We start from the raw sequence: 22,382 nt of genomic DNA, 5'->3' as shown, positions 1-22,382 counted from the left end.
AAAAATGGAATTGGTGATGTTGTCGAGGACATACAGGCGCAAATGTGCGAATAGGTCATGTAAAATTCAATGAAAAGGATATGATGCTACAACCGTAGCCCATTAATTTCTCTCAAAATAAACACTTTTTTTTTTCAATATCAAAATGTAACCTCTTATTGGAAACCCTTTTTTATGTGATGAAATAATGAAACTTTGGGCATACATATTTTGATAACCAAAACCTGATGCATTCGAGTTTCAACAAGAGTGCTAAAGTTTCTGGTTTCACTTCAGTGCTTTTCTCAACGAAATATATGCATTCATGCACTAAATGTACTATTATGACTGATATAATGTCCGAAATAAAAAGATTTTATTGACCTTTGACTGTCGTCAACATCTGAACCTAAAGAAGAGAGCAACAAAGGAACAATGTCATAAACTCTTATTCTGTGATGAATCACGATTTGTTATCAAACAGTTCTCTCTATGAAAGTCAGTTTGTCATCTGCTACAATGCGCTTTTTGATAGATGGTTGTCCACATGTCCTATCCTAACAAGATAACGCACTTTCTCTCATTCATTTTAACTTGCATATTGGTATTATTATTTTCTGTATGTTCCATTCCTGTCTGAGAAAAATGCATGGATATCGCTAAGGAGTAGACAAGGTAGGTTCTAGGGCACCAAAATTCAGAGGCAGCATTTTCAATCTTGATCTCATTTGTAGAAATTGAAAAGAGCAAAAGTAAGTAATGTGAGTAAGCTGTAAATATTTTTATCTTCAAGCATAAAATAGGAGGCATTTACAGAATTGTAGTTATATCAAAGTGTTCCATGAATAATACCAATTTCATTCCAGTTCCATAAATCATTTTGTAAATAATGGTGACAAAAGTATTATGAGAATCTGGAAGTGCTTTTAAAGATGTGTGTGTTTTGGAACGAGGTGATTTTGAAAAAAAATATAATCAGTGAATTAGAAAAAAATCTCTGTCACTCATAAATGTGAGAGTATAGATAATGGAAGAAATGTGATGATAAAAGACAAATAATTAATTTTCCTACCAATCCTTGAATTGATTTCATTTGTTGTACAGGTTTGGAATTGTTGTTTTTTTTTCTGAATATTTCCCTTTGTTATTTTCAAAATTGTCGAAGAAATATCTTCAATGTTTGTCTTTCGATAGAAGACCCAAAGGATGAATTGTATGGTATAAAATAAGGTGCAGAAAAGTGTGCATTTTACATCACTCCTCACATACTCTGGTGGTAATTGAGGACATGTAAATTAAATTCATTGAAGAAGGCACTATTTTCATACCTCTTGCACTGAAAGAACATAAATATTCAACTAGAACAGAAAGGGACAATTATGAAAGTCCAAGAGTGGAAAAAAGAATAGGACAAAGATGCTGTACATACATAGCTTCGAGACTGTACACAAAAATACCAATAAATATAAGAGAAAAAGAAATTTGAAAAAGTTCAAGAAAGAAATGAAAAACTGGTTAATTAAAGAAGATATAAAACATTTATACACAGTCTAATCAACTCTTCATGAATTGAGTTGGTGGTATTTTTAAAAGATGAGATGATGAAAGAAAATTCACAAGATGAGTCAAATTCCCGATTTGAAAAAAAAATCCCTATTATAAGTAAAATTCCCGATTATGAAAAAGAATTTCCCATATGATGAGACCAATTAGACAGATTTGATTGTGGAATAATGGTGGAAAGAACTGTATTTTATTTTTTTGCTGTCGTTAGAATCAAATTTTTATTTTATAGCTGTAAGCAGTTATTCTAGAGATAAGTCACAGTTTATTTTTCTGAGTTTAATTTGAACTTGTACTTATTGTATTTGAATATTATTGTTATTATTTAACTTAGTGCATTGCTAAAAATATCAAGTTGAAAAAATATTTGATCTATTCGTAACACTTCTAATGTCATTCAGTATATTTGACGGGAGCATTTATCTGCTTTAGAGTAACAAGACCGCAGTCACCACTTCCAGTTTTTCAATGCAGAAAAAGAATTTGGTTCCGAAACCGTGCAACCAACTAGACTATTGTATGCTCAACTGTTCAAACTGATCAGTCATTAGAAAATTCATTCAACTCGCAGTCTGAGTAGAATAATAAAACTGCTGTGTGCATATTTACTTACGCTTGGTTTGCGAATAGCTCACAGAACAGTTCACGTAGAATTTATGGTTTATGCATTTCCATCTCATTTGCCAACTACCTACCTACTTATGACGAATACGTAATATAAAATTCTATAATTTGAATCGAAAATTAGTCTCTTCGATGTGTTAATCACTTCAAGTTTTCTGTGGACAAGTATGCAAAGAAGTCGATGGTTTCATATGCAATTTTTTTTTTTCATTTTCGAGGATACGTATTCCATCAATGAGTATAGGGGGCATCTTCACAAGATATTTAACTTAAATTTGGCATAGGTTTTCCATTCAAAGTTTCATCATGTAATATGTTAATTTTGAATGCAAATCTACAGGCTGTTCTATGAACCACTAGATACCACTGGTACATTAGAAAAATGAGAAAATAAACATTGATCCAGTACTACACTTTTGAGTTTCTTGTAGTTTTTTCATATCTGCAACCGCTTTCTTAATAATTCTTCAGTAAGTAATCCTCAGGAAAATTCAAATTATTATAAAGATCCAGTTGGTTAGCTGTGATGAATAAATTGATTTAACCTAAGTTTTGATACATATTTACCCATTTTGTAGCGAAGATTTCTAAATATTCGATGAACTGATATAATCATCACAAAAAGAAGACCACAAGAAACACTTTGTACCCATCTAAAAAACAATATTTTTGCGGGCCCTTTTTCATGACGTTTCTTCTAAAAATTATTCAAGAAATCTTAGGTAGCATAAATTGGTTATTTTTCATATATATGTTATTGTATTTTTTTTCAATATTCTCCTCGAATTTCCAGAGGTTCTGTTGTAGTAATCATTTTCGGATCCTATGTTGTACAGGGTGATTCACCGGGATGGCCTATTAGATGTTTATGGAAAACTTATTATGATTTTGAGCTGAAAATTTGCATATTGAGGTTTGAGACAATAATTTTTCTCCCTAAAATATTTTCAGATCTCAACAACTTCCGGTTATACCGGAAACATTATTACTGGAAATATTATTACCGGAAACAGACTATACTACTTCCTTATTTCAAATGACACACCAAGTATATTATTGCATAATTAGTTAGCTTTTCTGATCACAATTTCGGCAATATGCATACCTTGGGTAAAAACTCAACTGTTCATGAGTTAATGGGATTCTTATGAAAAAATGGTGTCGATGAAGACTCACATTTTTTTGACATTTCGCAGAAAAAGCTTTTTTCGGAAAATTTTTTTTCTTTTTCGATTCTGTGACAGTTTGCGGTTTGGGCCAAAAATGTACAGGGTGTTCATACGAAGATCTTGAACTTGGACAACTCAAATTCATCAAAACTCAAGATTTTCAAATAAGCAGCTATATTTTTTATTATTTCAGTCGATTCTAAGTACAAAAATAGTGGGAGTTACTCAAGCAAACCGTATCCCTAAAATGAATACTTTGAGAGTTATCGAGGAAGAACCTTAAATGAGGAAAAACCGCAATTCCTCACAGGGTGGAGCCGTCTGTGACTTCCGGAAAACACAGAAAGAAAATAAAATTCGATGTTTAGATAACTAAATTTCACATTTCATGAATTATAATCAATTTTCCGTTGGGATTGTTGAAAAGTCCATAAACCAACAAAATTTTCAATTCCGAAGAATTCATTACAATTCTTGAAATGTCAAATTTAGTTATGGAAACATCGAATTTTACTTTCTGTGTATTTCGGAAGTCACGGATTACCCCACACTGTTATAAATTGCGGTTTGTTCTTCGACAACTCTTAAACTATTCATTTTAGGTATAGGGTTTGCTTGAATAACTCCCACTATTTTTGTACGTAAAATCGATTGAAATAATAAAAAATGTAGGTTCCAATTTGAACATCTTGAGTTTTGATGAATTGAGTTGTCCAAGTTCATGATCTTCTTATAATCACCCTGTATATTTTGGTCCAAACTGTAAACAGTTTTAAAATACTACGTTTTTGCAGAATCAAATAAGAAATTTCGAAAAAAGCTTCTTCTGTCGAAATATTCAGAAAAATGTAATTCCTCATCCGCCACCATTTTTTTTTATAAGAATCCCATTAACTCATGAACCGTTGAATTTTTACCCAAGGTATGGCATATTGCCGAAATTCACATCGAAAAAGCTATCTAATGATTTAATAATATACTGGTTGTGCCATTTGAAATTAGGAAGTAGTAGTCTGTTTCCGGTAATACTGTTTCCGGTATAACCAGAAGTTGTAGACATCTGAAAATGGTTTAGGGAGGAAGATCTGTAGGCTTGGTTAATCGATCGTCTAGAGGTATGATTCGATTACCTGGCCTTTCGTCTTCTTCGTGACTTTGTTGGGTTTGTAATAATTAAACTCTTTTCAATTATTTACATCTATTTACAAAGCCACAATTATACAGTGAAAACTCAGTATTGAGAAGATCCTAATAACAAGTTTCTCACTACGGTACTGAATTTCGTCTTCAACTCTAGTTTTAATACTCGAAACGTCTTCGATTATCACTTCTTCGTCGTACTTCGAGTTTTCGGTCGTCCCGTCTTTGATTTGTTCGCGACTCGTCTTAATGTAGTCCGCGAACCGTCTTTACGTCGTACGTCTTAAGTTGACCGACCGAACTTGTTCTGTCTCTCGTCTTAGACTTGAGTTAAACTGTACCGTCTGTACCCGTCTTTGGTTTAATCTTAACTGTGCTCTCTGTCGATTGGAACTACCTTCTCTCGAATATAGACCTCTCACGGTTTGACCACACCCTTAGGGGAAGGTACCATCCCCCTAGTCCAATCAGGGCTTTTGCCGTACCGCCCCCAAAGATCTTCGCGGATTCCTGGGAATCGAATATTCTAGAAGGACTAGAGCCTGAGAAAACGGATGTAACCCATCTGGCATAATCGTCTTGTTCTGAAACTTCTCCCAACCTCATAACTCTTAAGTTTTACAATCGACATATGACATTCTTCGACACCCCGAAGAATAACACATCCTTTTCGCATTACGTACAATAACGATTCGTTCCCTGTAAATTCATTGAATTTGTCATGCCCTTGGCACTTGAAGAGACTAATAGGTCTCCAAGCATCCAGTTGACCATTCCAATTATTTACAGGGAACAATAAACTGGATCCTACAGATCATTGTCTCAAATCCCAATATGCAAATTTTCCACACAAAATTATAATATAATATAAAATTCGAGTAAATGTAGTGTACAGGGTGATTCACCGGAATGGTGATGGTTATAATTAGTTTTCCATAAACGTCTAATAAGACGTTTATGGAAAACTAATTATAACCATCACCATTCCGGTGAATCACCCTGTACACTACATTTACTCGAATTTTGGTATGTATTGAATGATTAGCTTTCAAACAATACCCTTCATGATTCCCTATGATATTATCATAGTTTATCCACTATAGATAAATGTTAATGACAAAACCAGTTACTTACAGACTTTTCGAACTGGAGATTGATGATTGCAATGGAACAATCACTTCATAAAACCTAATCATTATTGAATTGTTATTTCCTAAATGAAATCCATAATATTTGAACATATTCCTACCTAAGAAACCTCATTACCTAGAAATACAGTCCCAACAGATCAAATTTTCTTATGAATAATTAATCATAAGAGTGGATAATAGAGTGTTAGCGCGTACATTCTCCTGTATCGGCACGAGATCGATAAAATGATTGTGATCCTATCAAACCACATACGCATAGCGTAGATAAAATAATTATCGATTGTGAAGAAATGATTTAATGATTACGATCGATAATGAATGCAAGTAAGATCAACGAACACTGACTTTTCTCGATTGTTGTTGATGAAAGTATACGATTTCTGGTATACGATTTCTGACAATAAAATTTCAAGAATAACTGAAATAAACAATATAACAGTCTTGAAATTTTGACAGAAATAGAGAAAGAAAAAAACAGATAGAATTAATTGGGGTTCGAAAGGAACATCTCGAATAAATGAAGGAAGTAACCTCCAAAAAATATGCTAATTAGATATTGCTGCAAATATAAGGTTTCAGAGGCTACTAGGTTCTTGGGCGTCCACATCGATGAGGAACTGAACTGGAAACAGCACATAGAACATCTTAGTAATAAAATAGGTCCATCCATTTATGCTTTGAGAGTAGTTGCCAAATATCTGAGTACAAAAATTATAAAGACAGTCTATCATGCTACTATAGAGTCAAAATTGAGATTTGGTGTTATTTTCTATGGTTCGGGAAACATTCAGCCTTTGTTTGTACTACAGAAAAAAGCTATAAGAATTATAGAAAAATTATCATTCAGAGAATCATGTAGAGGATATTTCAAAAAGAACCGCATATTAACACTTTATGCATTGTATATTCAAGAATGTTTAATATTTTTTCTTAAACATAAAGATCTGTTTTCTCCATATCTGAATCTCAAGAAAAATTATGACACAAGAACACTATCATACAATTTACCAAAACATAGCCTTTCAACAACTCAAAAGCAAGCAGAGTACCGCTGTTTAAAGTTTTTTAATAAATTACCAAAGGATATACAAAAGATTGATCTACTTAAACCTTTCAAAAAAAAAGTTTTTAATTTATTATTGAACATGGAACCATATAGTATAGAAGAATTCTTTGGATGATTTAGAACCTCATTTCTTTTTTGACACTGTTTCATTTCTCTTCTTGTTTGTAACTTGAATTGTTTTGAAATAAAGATTATTTATTATTATTATTATTATTAGTAGTAATCAGATGTAGGTAGGTATGCATTTCATACAAATATTGATTCTTGAATAGTTATTTAAAATACAAATGCAGAAAGTAGTGATATTCCTCCACGAGTTCAAAATTCAAAAACGAGCTGAAAAGTGGCTAGTGTTTGAATAAAAGAAAAGTTTCAATAAGCCTTTTGTACGATTATTATACATTATTTCCTCCAATTCACAAAATTTTTTTGAATTTACGAGAAGATTTTCATAAATATCGTTTAGTGATTTTTGCATGGAAGAATGTTAATTGCCAGAGCTGTTTTCTGTATCACAAATTCGATGAATAATTGATGAATCCGTGACAGAAAAATTCCGATGAGTACCAACATATAATAATGAAATCTGTGCGAAACTGATATATTTCCGCACCATTATGTTCTATAATATATGCCAGTATGAATTGATTTATCACAGAATTAAAGGAAAGTCTGCTTGAGAGGATAGTTCCAAAATCCTTTTTGAAGAATTGTAAGCACATTCTTCGTCTACACCTACCCATTCTGGGTTGTGGGTTTGTGCATTGCTTTTATCTGTTAAGTAGTTTTTTAAATCGCCTCATTTCTTGAGTTGAGTAGTATGTTTTGGAAAGCGAATGAGATCAATAAGTGGACCAATACGATTAATGAGGATCTTACTAGAATATCCAATTAATCCTTGAGTGGGATTACACTCCAAAAATTTATTTTTGAATGTGATGTTTTCGATATAGGTATCACCAATCAAAACACAACTAGGTTAAAAAAAACGCCTTTCAATCAGATAGTAGTGAAATGACGAGAAATATCCAATTAAAAATATACTCTACATTAACAGATTTAAATGTCGATTTTTTTAAATTTTACTCAAGGCGTATCAACTGGTTATCACCTATATAACAGATCAACAAATGAGATAATGATAGAATAGAACCTTCTCTGTTTTGGTAGAGAAGGTGTTTATTGTCTAAATAGTCTCCTAATTATTGCTTGTTGAAAGTTTGATCATACGTTGAAAAAATTTATTTTATCATCAGAATTTTCTAATTTGAGGTTTTTTTCTTAATAACAATCGAAATATTTTCCTCGTTGCCAGAAATTCGTTGCAAATTTCACTCATTCAAACAAACACTTTATATTGAAAAAATTCAAGAGATCTTGTTTTCCAGTAAAACTATTAATTTCAGAAATCGAATAATTTTCTAGAGAAAAAAACAGCGTCGATTCTTAAAAGGAAAAGTAACATCGCACCCCAATATCTACGCCACTGGATAATTTTGGCAGGAGACTCTTACCTAATTCGAAACATTATCTTCAATAACTAAAAATAACAATAATGACTGTAATAATACTAGAGTAATAAATAAAAAAACCTCCTGTATATCGAAAACGAATCTTGTTAAGATATATGTTCATATGAACTTTTTTCATGACAGTAGTTATTCTATTCCATGCCAAAACTATTGAACTAAAATCTGGACCACCCTGTTATATGTGTTTTCCAAAGAGGTAATTGGCGCATGTAAAGGGTGTTTTTTTTAGAGCTATAAAACTTTAAATTGCAATAAAACAACGATGGATTATTCGATTGACATGAATTATATTTGTCCGCAAGATAATCTTGTGGCAATACATTTTAAATATGATTTCTGACATGCAGATGCAACAGTGGTTCAGATATAACAAACTAACATTAAATGTAGCCAAAACAAAATACTTGACGTTTAGCTCCTACTCCTCCGGTATTCCTAATATGGGACCCTTGAGAGAAGCCAATGGAGTAGAGATCGAAGAAGCAGATCATATTAAGTACCTAGGAATAATCATAGACCGTCACCTAAAATGGGATCTTCAAGTGGACAATGTAGTACGAAAGATACGATTCATGCTGGGCCGTTTTAGAAGGATGGCCGAAATTTTGGACTTCAAGCAAATGAAGACTCTCTATCACGCATTAATTGAGTCCCATCTATCGTACGGCATTCTGGGTTGGGGTGCAGCATATGATTGCCACCTCAACAGGCTGAAAATAATACAAAAATCATTCTTAAAAATTATCCTAAGAAAAAGCAGAACGTACAGCAGTGAATGGACGTATAAAGAAGCGGAAGTTATGGATCTGGCACAACTATATGCATTTAAGACTCTGATGGATAATCATAAAAATAAAAATGATATAACACACTCTACTCATACATATCCCACGAGAATAAAAGGTACTCGTCCCACTACTATAAGAGCTGAAAAGACAATTGGCCAAAGATGCAACCAATACTTGGCTCCAAGAATATTCAGCATTCTACCTGAAGATATAAGGAATATCCAAAATTGTTATCAGTTTAAATACAAGCTAAAAATATGGATAAAAAACACCGAAAGAACACTGCTCTACAATATTATAAACTCTAAATAAATAATAAAATAAATGTGTGTATATATGTATGTATATATATATATATATATATATATATATATATATATATGTGTATATGTGTGTATATATTACTTACCCGAATCTTGACCAACTACTCGATAACTGAGAATTTACCCGAATTGTGACATAATACACGGATGTGGATATGGATCACCGAATTGCGACACTGAACCTGAATTGGACTATTCACACTGGATTGAGAAAAGACCGAAAATGGAATGATACTCTGCATCTACTTACCTACACATTAAGGCTAATGTAAAATTTTGTAATATTTGGGATTTTACTCACAGAAAACCATTTTACTTGGTTTTCTCCATTTTTTGAATATTCATTAGTCCCTCATATGTATGTTTATGTATATGTAAACTTTGACGATGAATATATATTATTATTATTATTATTATATGACCGCCACGGCTGGCTCGGATGTAGTCCAATCTGGACGTCCAATTTTAGATGAATTTTTCCAACATTTTTGGCCGTATATCGGCAATAACACGGCGAATGTTGTCTTCCAAATGGTCAAGGGTTTGTGGCTTATCCGCATAGACCAATTACTTTACATAGCCCCACAGAAAGTAGTCTAGCGGTGTTAAATCACAAGATCTTGAAGGCCTATTCACAGGTCCAAAACGTGAAATTAGGCGGTCACCAAACGTGTCTTTCAATAAATCGATTGTGGCACGAGTGTGACATGTTGCGTCGTCTTGTTGGAACCACAGCTCTTGGACATCATGGTTGTTCAATTCAGGAATGAAAAAGTTAGTAATCATGGCTCTATACCGATCACCATTGACTGTAACGTTCTGGACATCATCAAGTACGGACCAATGATTGCACCAGCCCATAAAGCGCACCAAACAGTCAGTTTTTCTGGATGTACCGGTGTTTCGACATACACTTGAGGATAAGCTTCACTCCAAATGCGATAGTTTTGTTTGTTGACGTATCCATTCAACCAGAAGTGCGCTTCATCGCTAAACAAAATAAAATGGACGTAGTGCGCGATACGTATTCCTTACAGAACCATTATTTTCGAAATGAAATTGCACTATTTGCAAGCATTGTTTAGGCGTGAGTCTATTCATGATAAATTGCCAAACCAAACTGAGAAGAAATCACTTGACAGCTGTTAAATCGGTCGCCATATTGAACAGTAATGCCAACTTAAAGTTATATACCTCGAAAAAAACACCCGTTATAAACGATCATTCAATGCTCCTGCTCCCTCATTTTTATTTCACCATCGAATTTTGCACAGTGCTTAGTTCTTTAGGCATCTCATGCAACATGTAAAATAGGTAGTACCTTTCCGCATTCTGAATGTGTTTTTGTGCTATTCATGCTATCTAATCAGGAAATGAAACAACCATCCAGTCTCTTTCCGATTGACTCAATTAAAATTAATGCAATTAAATGAATTTCAAAACATAATACTTCCACTGCGAGATGACCTTGAACCTGTTCATGTGAGCAGCGTTTCCACGCTTGAACAATAACTGTCGTGAATAATATAATAGTTATTGTTATTGATCTAAGTGGAACATAATAGAACTTATATCTATTATATTTAAGGGAAACATTTTGGTAACCATTCGGAAGATCCATTCAGGATTTCAACTATTCTATTTTATTTTGAAACTTACTAATTCCAACCCAATTTTTTTTCTGAGGAAACAGGTCTCAGTCAAGAAATCTTCAGAAAAATTTTATTTCTAACCCAACTTATTTTCAACTGTATCTTACCTCCCAGATACTAGAACTGCCTGATTAAAGTCACGCAAACCTTTCTTCAAATTATTTAAAGTGACAAGGAAATTTTGCATTCGGACTGGAGTTCTTGTAATGTATTCAACAAAAGTCTTATCGTTGATCCTTCAGAGGAATTTTTGGGCTTCATTCTTCCTAGGAAAATTTGGTGTATTTTAAATCGAATTAGGACTGGTCATGGTCGTTGTAATAGTATGCTCTTCAAATGGCATTCTATTGATAGCCCAGTATGTGAGTGTGGAGTAGAAGATTCCATTGACCACTTGGTGAATACTTGTCCGATTTATAAATTTCATGGTGGTTTCCAAGCTATCCATTCAGTTTCAGTTTTTTTCAGAATAGGTCGCTAACTTCAAATCAATATAATGGAAACTAATATTTAGTACTCCTTGCTGGTTCTTATTTTTTAGGATTTAATATTATTATTAAATCCTAAAACGACGTCAACCATTGGTGAAAAGCAAGGATGGAGAAGCTTTTGTTTTGGATGAAGAGGAAGGCCTTTAATAAAAATATGTCAGCTTATTCTGTAAACGTATACACAAAAGTTGCTATTAGCAAATAAAGTTTGTATGAGGAATATTTTGCAAGAATCAGAAATTAATTAACTATATGTGTGAAATTTGCAGGATTTTCGTGCTCTGCACTGCACTATCAATCTACATAATATTATCATGAGTTTCAATTAAATAGAGCGAAGAACGCAAAAATTTCACTTTTTTTCTCGATATTGGACAAGGATGTGTATAGAAAAAAACTCTTCAAAACGGATATTCGAGTCTTTGACACGGAATTGTGTGAACTTGTGCAAAAGACGCGTAGAGTTTGTACAATATGGGCAAATTTCGATGTTTTAGCACTACAACTTTTGAATCAGAGGTGATAGATAAAATCTGACACCCCATTCTCGTTCTAACTAACAAAAGAAGCATTCATTTTTGGCCACCTATTCTTGTTTTCGAGTTATAAGCGAAAATTGGAAAATTTATATATCCTTATACTGAAATCAACTCTGAAATCAAAACATCATACAGGCATTTTTCTAGGTAGAATTCAATGAAGTGCTCGTCTTTCAAGCAGGATTTTCAATTACGAAGCTATGAACCAAATGGAAACACTAGATTTCTTTGACATTTTCAGAAATCTTAATTTTTACTGATTCCAAAAATATACAACATAAAATGGTTTGTATCAATATAAAAAATAGAAAATGGTCATAAACCTTTTTTCATCTAAGAGTCTCAATATTTTTATGGTTTCAACGGTTGATGAGCACAGAAAATTGGCGCTTCCTATAATAAGAGTAGTCTCTTTCCGTCAATCTCATTATGTTTAGCCCCGGTGCACACATCCGACATTTGCGGTTGCGACACCGTTGCGGTGTCGTACGCTAGTGTGCATGCTTCCATTTGATTCTTTGTACCACAGCCCGCATGATGGCAGATACGACGTCGCAACGGCACGGCGGGTAGTGTGCATGCTCCCATTTGATTCTTTGTACCACTGGCCGCAAGTACGACACTGCAACGGTGTCGTAACTGCAAAAGTCGTATGTGTGCACCGGGGCTTATGCTTTTTACTAATTTCTACAAAATTCCATCACTTATACTGATGTTGTATTATTTTGAAATCAGGAAAAATTAAGCTTTCTAAAAATGTCACAGAAATCTAGTTTCTAATCTAATCTCTGATTTAGAAGGTGTAGTGCTGAATTACCCTGTACACTGTCATTCATTCAAATTGTTTTCAGTAACTCACTTCTCCTATTTATCTCCAAGGTATCCAGAAACTTTTACAATGGATAAATAATATCGCAAAAAATCTGTATTAAAACGCTGAAAATATTAAATAAGACAGGCATCATCGACTTTGAATGTTGTCAAGATTTATCCTCATATACAATCCTTTCAATTTCTGAATATATTGATTAATAATAATGTGATTAAATCAGTTTGATCTAAATGGTTGCCACAGTTTTTTCTTCTTAGAAGTATTACTCAATCCAATTATGATGATTAATTCAGCACTCTCTCCTATCATTTTGAGTGGTATTGAGTGCAACCTTCACCGTAACCCTCCTTCATATATTGACTTTCAACTTCCTATAGATATTTGAAGAGAAGAATGGTTTTGGCATTTCGGAATGAAATATTGAATACAATAATGAAATGATTTATTTCAATGGTAAACTCTTTAATTATCTAATACCTACTTTAGTAGGTGATAGATAATTAGTAGGTATAAAATTGAGATCATTTTTTTAAGTAGCAATTATAAGTAATATTTCAAAAAAAAATTATATTTGCTAGAGGAACTCATTCTGTAATTCGATTTCAATATATTATTGTCTTGTTTCGTGGAATTATTCCTTGTATTATTTCTTCAAGTGATAATGATATAGATTCACAAACTGTATAAAAAGTGAGTTGGTCAATATCAGGTAAGGAATCCAACGATCTTTGAAAAACTCTTTATTTCACAAATCCAAGCTTTCTGCTGATATCATAGCTATCCTCAATGATCCGTAATTTGTTGAAAACAAACCTAAAGTAAAATATATTGCTATTGTGGCTTACCAAAAACTGAGTTGTTCCTCACAAAAATATCTAATTCGAAAAAAGTTTTCTTCCTTCTATATTTTTCCAGTGGAAAAATTATAAGTGTCCAACCATCTTTCACTTCCACAATGTCAAAGATTCAGATGTACGGTTTATTATTTGGCTGTTTAATGAGAATTTTTGTAATTTTAGACATTGTTTTATTGAAAGTTTGTTGGTCAATTATAATAGTGAATAATGTAACCTCATCATTGAAAGAAGCTGTGAAGAAAGAAATTTTTTTTAATGAGATATTTTTTTGAGGTACCACCTAGTTTTCGGTAAAACTCAATGACAATGTTGGTCTTAGTTTTTAAAAAATTACAGATCACTTAGGATGGCTATGATAATAGCCGAAAGCTTGAATTTATGAAATAAATAGTTTTACAGAGATCGTTAGATTCCTTACCCGCTATTGATCACCTTTCATTATTTCTTCAAGTTTTTCAAATTTATAGCAGTGATAGTATTTCAAACAGCTCTGTTATAAAGGTGTTAATTTTTTAGTTTATATATTTCCAAAGAAATTTTTCATATTTGAAATATCAGCTTCAAATTAATTGAAAAAAATTCGATTGAAATATTATTATTATAATATTTTCTCTTCTTTCAGCCTAGGTTTTCCTCAAACATATTAGCATCGAATAATGGCTGTGGACAACTGGTTTCAATCGTGGGGTCCTCCACCAGGACTTGTAGGAAATCACAACTTTTTTGTGCCAAATCCCTCAAGAAATTATTCTAGTCCAAGATACACCGAAGAACCACTCAACTTTCCTAGAGGTATGTATGTAGTAACAAAGATGAAATATATCTAAATTTATTCTTAATGTTTCAATGAAAAAACGGCAAAATCAATTTTACTTTTAGGCCCGGTGCACACATCCGACTTTTGCAGTTACGACACCCGTTGCGGTGTCGTACCTATTCAATACACACTACATACGACACCGTCGTGGTTGCGGAGCCGGATCAATTCACTTCAATGAAGAGCTCAATATCCACTTCCCTCTCTGCCATTGTGCGAACTCACGACAAACGTCGTATGTGTGCGCAGGCCAATTTGGAATAGAGTACTGAGAGATCGCATGTACGACTGCGGCACAGTTGCGGCCTAGAGGGACATGCTACCAAAAAACGACCGTAGGCTGGCAGTTACGACGTCGCAACAGCACGGCGGGTAGTGTGCATACTCCCATTTGATTCTTTGTTCCACAGGCCGCAAGTACGACACAGCAACGGTGTCGTAACTGCAAAAGTCGGATGTGTGCACCGGGCCTTAGTCACACCGCTGAATGGGTAATCGAATGGTCTTTCATTTGATGTTTCACAATCAATATTTTCCTGTGTTGGGGTAAGAAATATCGAATTGAAAAACGCATAGTCTAACTTGCTTTTGAAATTAATAAAAATCGACGGGTGCGAGGATTTTCCTTAAAAATTCTCCGTACAAGATTTATGGACGTTTTCGGATCGCTGTATATCGAAAGAAAACGATCGAATCTTTTAGACATGCATTGTCTCTCAGAGTGATAAACAAAGATATAGCGAGCATACGTCTTTTTCAGTAGGCGAATTATGTCGCCATCATGTACTATCAAATTTGACATAAGGGGCGCGGAAAAGAAAACATATCAGTGGATGCGATATTTGACTCAATTCGCGAGTCTCTCACAAAGAACGCACTTCTTATGTCCCATAGTGAATCAAAATTTCATATTTACTTAGAAATATTGAGATAAATACCTATTTATATCAGAAATTCAGAAAACAAACTTCAAACTCACCAAACGACGTGAACCAATCGATAAGAAGCGCAATAGTTGCCAAACCTTGGATTTCAGCAGATAGATAAAGAAAATAATGAATATTCTGCATTAATATGAATTCGAAAATTAGGAGAAATAATGAATTTAAAATATTGAAATTTGCATATTTAATTGGGAATCAAAATTGCGTATACTCCCTCTATCTATTTTTATTACTATATGCAGTGACTGTTATTATATGATTTTCCGTTTTATGAAGATAACAGTTCTAAAAAAAGTGATAAATGACATTGGATATTATATCACTTCATGTTCTGATGACATGTGACAGGCCAGTAAATTTTTAGCGCATTCGACTGGCAGCACCAATGCATTTAATTCGAGATTTTGTCAAGCTAATTACATGACAAGCTCGAATTAGTTCACAGTGGTGCAGACAGTCGAATACGCTATTTGATTTTTTTTGAGATTCCACTTCAGAATTCTCAATATAAGAGATGAAAATCTATCAAAATTAGGTATGATTGAAAATCGATTTGTTCTTAAAACTTCGTGGAAACTTATACAGGGTGTTTTTGAATTGGAGGTTAATACGGAAATGACCCACTCCTCTGATCATTTCAAGAAGAAAAATTTATAAAAATGGGCCCGCAAACACTTTGTTTTCGATATACAGGGTTTTAAAGTACGATTTTTCTCAGGTTTTTTTCTCCTTCCTTCACAAGATATTCGTTTCAAATTTGGCATAATTATGCCACTATTCATCATATGATATGCTAATATTGAAAGCAAATCTATAGGGCGATATTTTTTCTTGAACAGTACCCGCTCCTTCTCCTTTCATGGGTGGAACACCAGTTGTTTAAAAACATGTTAAAAAAACTGTTCCAGTACTACACTTTTTGCTTTCTTGTAGTTTTATCTTTTATCGTATCTGCTACCGATTTCAATAGAAAAAATTCAAACAATTCTCTAGTAATTTTGGTACTCATTTATCGAGTCTGTAGTGGAGACTAGTAAAGATTCGATAAACTGGTATAATCAGCACAAAAATAGGACTACAAAAAATACCCAATATCTCAAAAACAAAGCGTTTGAGAGTCCATGATTATGAGACTTTTTTATCTTGAAATTATTCAAGGAATCTCTAATTCTTTGTAGCCTCAATTTAGGAAAATCGTATATATCCCTATACTACAGACGTAAAGAATTCTGACTTCAATTCAGTCTTTTGATTATTTTTAGGAAATGATATTCTCTACAAACGATCAAAAAAAACTGATATCGGCTGATGACTTTTCTAAGAAATCCAGAAAATGAATTCTGAAATAGAAAATATTATTGAACAAAAGCGATACATACATTTCATTTATATCATGGCAATTGGCATTCAATAAAATAGGTAATATTTCATCGCAAATTCTGGTCCCTCAAAATTTCACCATTTTTTAAAAATTAAATATTCGAAATATGAAACTACGGATTTCACAACATGATAACAATTTCATTCTTTCACTACAGTTTTCATTCATTTAATCTCATTTTTAATTTCTCCATCAGCTCCTACACGCACACCTGCAGATATCCTTCCATTTATTCTTCAACTAGGACTTGTTCAATCACCAGGACAATCTCCACACTCAGTTCCTCAAGGTTATAGACTAGAAGATTATGGTCAACGAAGTTACGGATCCAATGAGATTCTACCAGAAACAACAGGACCTTTCAGGACCACCTATGCCTGGAATCAGCTTGATTTCAAATATCCTTCTGAAGTTGAAAAAGAAGCGGCTATACGTTCTGGAGACTTCATTCAAAAAAATAATTTACCTCTTGGAATCGAAGTTTGGAAAGATAGACTTTTTGTCACTATGCCTAAATGGAAGAATGGTGTCCCAGCAACTTTGGCTGTTCTACCAAGAGTACCGAGAGAAACTTCTCCACAACTTGTTCCATATCCTAGCTGGGAGTGGCATAGTACTGGTGAGTGAACCACACCTAATTTGAAATTAAATAAGTAGCAGCTCATATAGACTCTTGAAACCCCTTCGAGGGTTGGTAGATATAGATAGGATATTCATTTCCTTTCTAGTCTTCTTTTCGTTAGAATTTATGATGGAACTATTTATTTAAGAGAAGTTTGAATTATCAAATGATAATTTTTCGAACCCAATATACAGGGTGTTTCTAAAAAGGGTAGCCCGTCTCAAGGATAGGAAGAAAACTGAAAAATAATTGGGGTTTGCTTTATAACAAATTTTCGCAATGTCATCCGTTTCCAAGAACGCGTTGAAGAAAAAATTTCTTTTATATTTTTACAATTTTGTCGCAACTAGGCTGGTAACATTGTTATGGAATTCTATACGAATATGCATAGGCCGATATCTTTTTTTCTTAGGGGGTGTTCTCAAAAAAAAAAATGTTTTGACGACAACGTTTACTCATATCTGTTATGTGAGAAAAAGAAGTCTGAACCAAATTATTAGAAATAAATTTTATTACCAATTCGTGTGTTCTTACCTAATATTGGGTCCTAAATTGGACTCAAGAAGGAAAATGTGAAATTCCTTGTATAATTTTGAGAATAAGAACTCTCATAAATATGAGCCCGCAAACGCTTTGTTTGCAAGATACAGGGTGTGTCTTGTAGTCGTAGTTTTTAGAGATGCTTGAATCAGTTTATCGAATCTTTATTAATCTTCGCTAAAGAGTGGGTATCAAGTATCAAAACTTATAATTAAATTATTCATCACAGCGTTCTCATACTAGATTTTCATAATAATTTGGATTTTCCTGAAGATTACTGGAGAGCTGTTTGAATTCTTCTTCTTGAAATCGATAGCAGATACCACAAAACTACAAGAAACCAAAAAGTGTAGTACTGGAGTTTTTTTTTACATTTTTCTAAACTATAATCAAAAAATAGATCTGGAGGAAAATAACGGGCACCCTTCAGAAAAAATATCACCCTATAGATTTGCATTCAAAAGTAACATAAGACAAAATGAAAACTTTGATTTGGAATATCTATCCCAATTCAAGTTGCATATTTCGTGAAGGGAAGATGCTATGAAAAAAAAACTTGAACTTCAACACCTCTATCTATTTTGAAAACAAAGCGTTTGCGGACTCATGTTATAGGATTCTTTTTTTCTCAAAATGATCCGGGAAATCTTCATTTGAACCTCTAATTTAGGAACACCGTATAGATATAGTCAATTCAAAACTGATAGCTTCACAAATAAATTGCAATTTGAATGAAACACACTGAATTGTACTACACAGTCCAGACAATTTTTCGATGCGAATTACTGAGTTCAATTCTTCGATAATTATAGTATTGAAATTTTGTAACAAGAATGATACAAAAAACGAAAACAACGGTTAAGGGCAAAAATCACAAATGACAAATAAGGGGCGATGCCGACAAAGCGGATAGTTAAAGGAAAATAATAAACCTCGGATATAGCAGTGCTCGTAGTGCAATAAAAGTACTCATCTTGAAAGCGATAATAAACTAATAATCCGTGAAAGGGTCCGATTTTTTACAGCCGTGTCGAATTCAAAGGAAAGTAACATAATTATTCGTTCATTTTATGGAAAAATTTTCGTTTTTCGCCTTCGAGAGAATTCTGAAATTGTATATTTTTGAAATTTTGGGAGGGGGTTAATTATTCCCTGTACCCCCTCTCATTTAAACGCCCTTGCGAATATGTTTTGGAAGTTGTCAAATCCCATGCATTTGTGTTGCGCTAGTTACAGTTGGTTCATACCTAGTAGTATTGCGCAAAATTTTTTTAAGGTTACATTTATTAATCAAAATTTCAAGTGAACTTAAACAGCATGCAATTCTACACTAAAAACGTATTCTTGGTAAAACTCGATACAATGTAGTTACTTTTTTCGGTATATTCTGATTTGAAAATTATGGAATACTAACCGATGCTGGTATGAAGTAATAATAAATGAATGAATAAACGATTTCTTAAAAGTAGCTGAAGTCAGTGCTTCTCCCATGAAATGGCCTTCCCTCGAAGTGTTGATTTTTTTCGTTTTCTCCTACAATAATAAGGAATGTTTTGATGATCTGTGTTGTCTTTTCGCGGTACTATAGCATTTCATAGGGAGGAATTGTATGCTGTTTAAGTTCACTTTAAATTTTGATTAATAAATGTAACCTTAAAAAAAAAATTGTTCAATGCTACTAGGTATGGAGTATGCACCAACTAGCGCTTTCTATGAGAGTCAGATATAAAAACAAATGCATGGTTGATGGTATCTTTTTTCATCCATAGTTAATTGTATATAATCATTTAATAGGGATCCAAATTTTAAAAAGCTAGTATACCTGCTTACAAGCAAGACTAGTGTCAAGTAACCAGTTACCTATGTTCTCTATACCGCTAAGTGCACGCCAATCACTCATAGTATTTCCTGAACGTATTGAAATATTCGTTAAAAACTGTTCCAGTTCCACGTTATGAAAATTATCATAATCATTTCAATTCTAGTTAATTTACCATGAGTTTGATAACTATGAGTTCAATTTTTCTTTACGTTGATATCCAGGCCATAGGTTTTGCCGTTTATGATAGTTATTAGTTGCTAAGGGGTATGTAACGTTCCATATTTGCTTATCGCATTGATCAAATTGATTGCAATGACTATTTATCTTTTGAACCAAGTTCTGGGACACAACTACTGAAATAATATTTGGACTTGGTATATTGATTTTGTCTTGATATTTAAGTTTTTATGATATATCTTTACTCACACAATACATGAGAAGATAAATGAGTTGTCACTTGAAAAAAACAATTGATTAGAATTATATTTTTTTTACGGTGTTTCTCAATAAAAAATTTAATATTGAATAGCCCTCTGTCAATTTTGAAGCTGTCTTCTTTTCAACTTTGACTAGTTAAAACTACGCCTTTACTGAAAATGGAACGATATATGTTTCAACAACGCATTGAAATTGTTAAAGGTCAGTTAAGAAATGGTGAAGGGTTGCAATCATAGTTCGTAAAATTAAAGCACATTTGGGTCGTCGTGAATCACCTTCTCGGCCCGCCAGTAGTAAAACAGGTGGAAAAATTTGAGCTATTGGGACTAATTAGAACAACTAAGAAAACTGCTGTTGTAGCCCATAGTGTGGACGAACTCATAGGTTTTTCGATTCGCGTAGCAAGTGTTTGGCTGTGTCAATGGCTTCTTGACAGAAAGGGGAGACGCTTTTCCCATGTGTTTCAGATGAAACCTAACAGGACAGTGTCCCGTGTGAGCGCCTGTCATTTTCTACAGTTCCTATTTACTGAGTGAGAAAACTTTTTTAGTCCAGATTGTCGAGTACAAGAGAAGTGAATTGGCTTGTCATCTTAGAAATTTGGAAATGCATTATTATTCTTTATAATAATTTGAAGGTATCAATGTGCACGACGTTTATTTTCAACAAGACGGTGCTACGTGCCGCACAAGCAACGAAACAATCTCAATGTTGCAAGAAAAATTTCATGGCCGAAGACGTGATCACAATTGATCAACGAGATCTTGCGATTTAACACATTTAGACTTCTTTCTTTGGGGCCATATGAAATAGAAGGTCCTATCAAATGCTCCAAATTTGATTCAGAACCTTAAAGATGGAATTCTTGAAGTTATCTTGGACAGACAGCCGCAAATGTGGGAATTGGTACGTAATGAAAAATTTAATGGAAAGGATGTGGTGCTCCTACCTTAGCCTTGGCGGCCATTTAGCTGATATTGTTTTTTATCGTTAATAGCTCAGGTACCCTACTCTTCAAAATGAAATAAACCTCCATTGGATTATTTTTAAATGTACTTTTTTTTGTCAATATTAGAATGAAATCTTTTATTGAAAAACCCTTGATCTACAATAGGTTAGCAAGATAGCAATATGGAATGTTGAAAAAAGTAGAGACATAAAGCACTTCCAGTTTGAATATGTAACTGTTTTAAACAAGAAGTATAAAAAAAAATATCATCTTGAATTGTTCATCGATCATTATTGAAACAAGTTTTATGCTTGACATTTTGAATGTCTGAAGATGTCTCGAAATAACTTGACTACGAAAAAATGAGAGGTGAGAAATTAACCTCTATAAGATTTTGTATTTATAATATTGGAAATATCGTTGGAAACTATTATTAACTTCTTCGTGAATAGGTTTGCAATTTGAGAGGGTAGATAAATAATGCATTAAATTAATATGTATATTTATTATTCCTTAATTCTTCCTTCTTTTGGAGCGCTTGACACCGAACAGATTGGTCTATCAAAATGTCTGTAATTTTCGAACTTTGAGTCGTGAATATTTTAGAAATTTCGAATCGCTGATGACGAATCTCCTTCAAGTTTGAAAATATTCAAACAAATTTCAAATGAAAGATCCCAAAAATAATAGTTGGTAATTATGAAAATTTCGAATTTTAGTTTGCTGTTCATTTCGGAAGAGCAGATTCCATTCAGATGAGCATTTGGAAGTCAAATCTCAATTTCCGGCAGAGAGTTTCTGACTTCACATCAGTGCTTCCATAAGTCTTTTTATTAATTTTTTACATCAATGATTTCTGATATAGTCATTAACCCTTATTGAAAGTTATAATACATGAGTGATTCACCGGAATGGCCTATCAGACGTTTATGGAAAACTTATAATAATTTTGAGCTGAAAATTTGTATATTTTCAGATCTCTACAACTTCCAGTTATACCGCATACAGACTACTACTTCCTTATTTCAAATGGCACACCTAGTATATTTTTGCATTAAAAGATAGCTTTTTTGATGATTATAGTGTTTCCTCATTCAAGGTTCTTATTGATAACTCTCTCACTATTCTTGTACGTAGAATCGACTGAAATAAAAAAATAGGTT

General features: G+C 33.2%; 1 protein-coding gene across 1 annotated transcript in view; it reads left to right on the top strand.

The window, feature by feature from the left end:
- Positions 1-22,382, top strand: part of LOC123683198 (protein yellow-like) — a 49,208-nt gene that overhangs the window by 5,908 nt on the left and 20,918 nt on the right. Inside the window, exons 2-3 of the mRNA XM_045622101.1 lie at positions 14,329-14,498; positions 17,045-17,467. Of these exons, the coding sequence (XP_045478057.1) occupies positions 14,363-14,498; positions 17,045-17,467 (559 nt within the window). The 5' untranslated portion in view covers positions 14,329-14,362. The remainder of the gene's footprint in view (positions 1-14,328; positions 14,499-17,044; positions 17,468-22,382) is intronic.

This window comes from Harmonia axyridis, chromosome 6 (assembly GCF_914767665.1).
Source record: "Harmonia axyridis chromosome 6, icHarAxyr1.1, whole genome shotgun sequence".
Classification (NCBI taxonomy): domain Eukaryota; kingdom Metazoa; phylum Arthropoda; class Insecta; order Coleoptera; family Coccinellidae; genus Harmonia; species Harmonia axyridis.
Note: the sequence above shows the minus strand (reverse complement) of the source record. Positions and strands in the feature narration are given on the sequence as shown.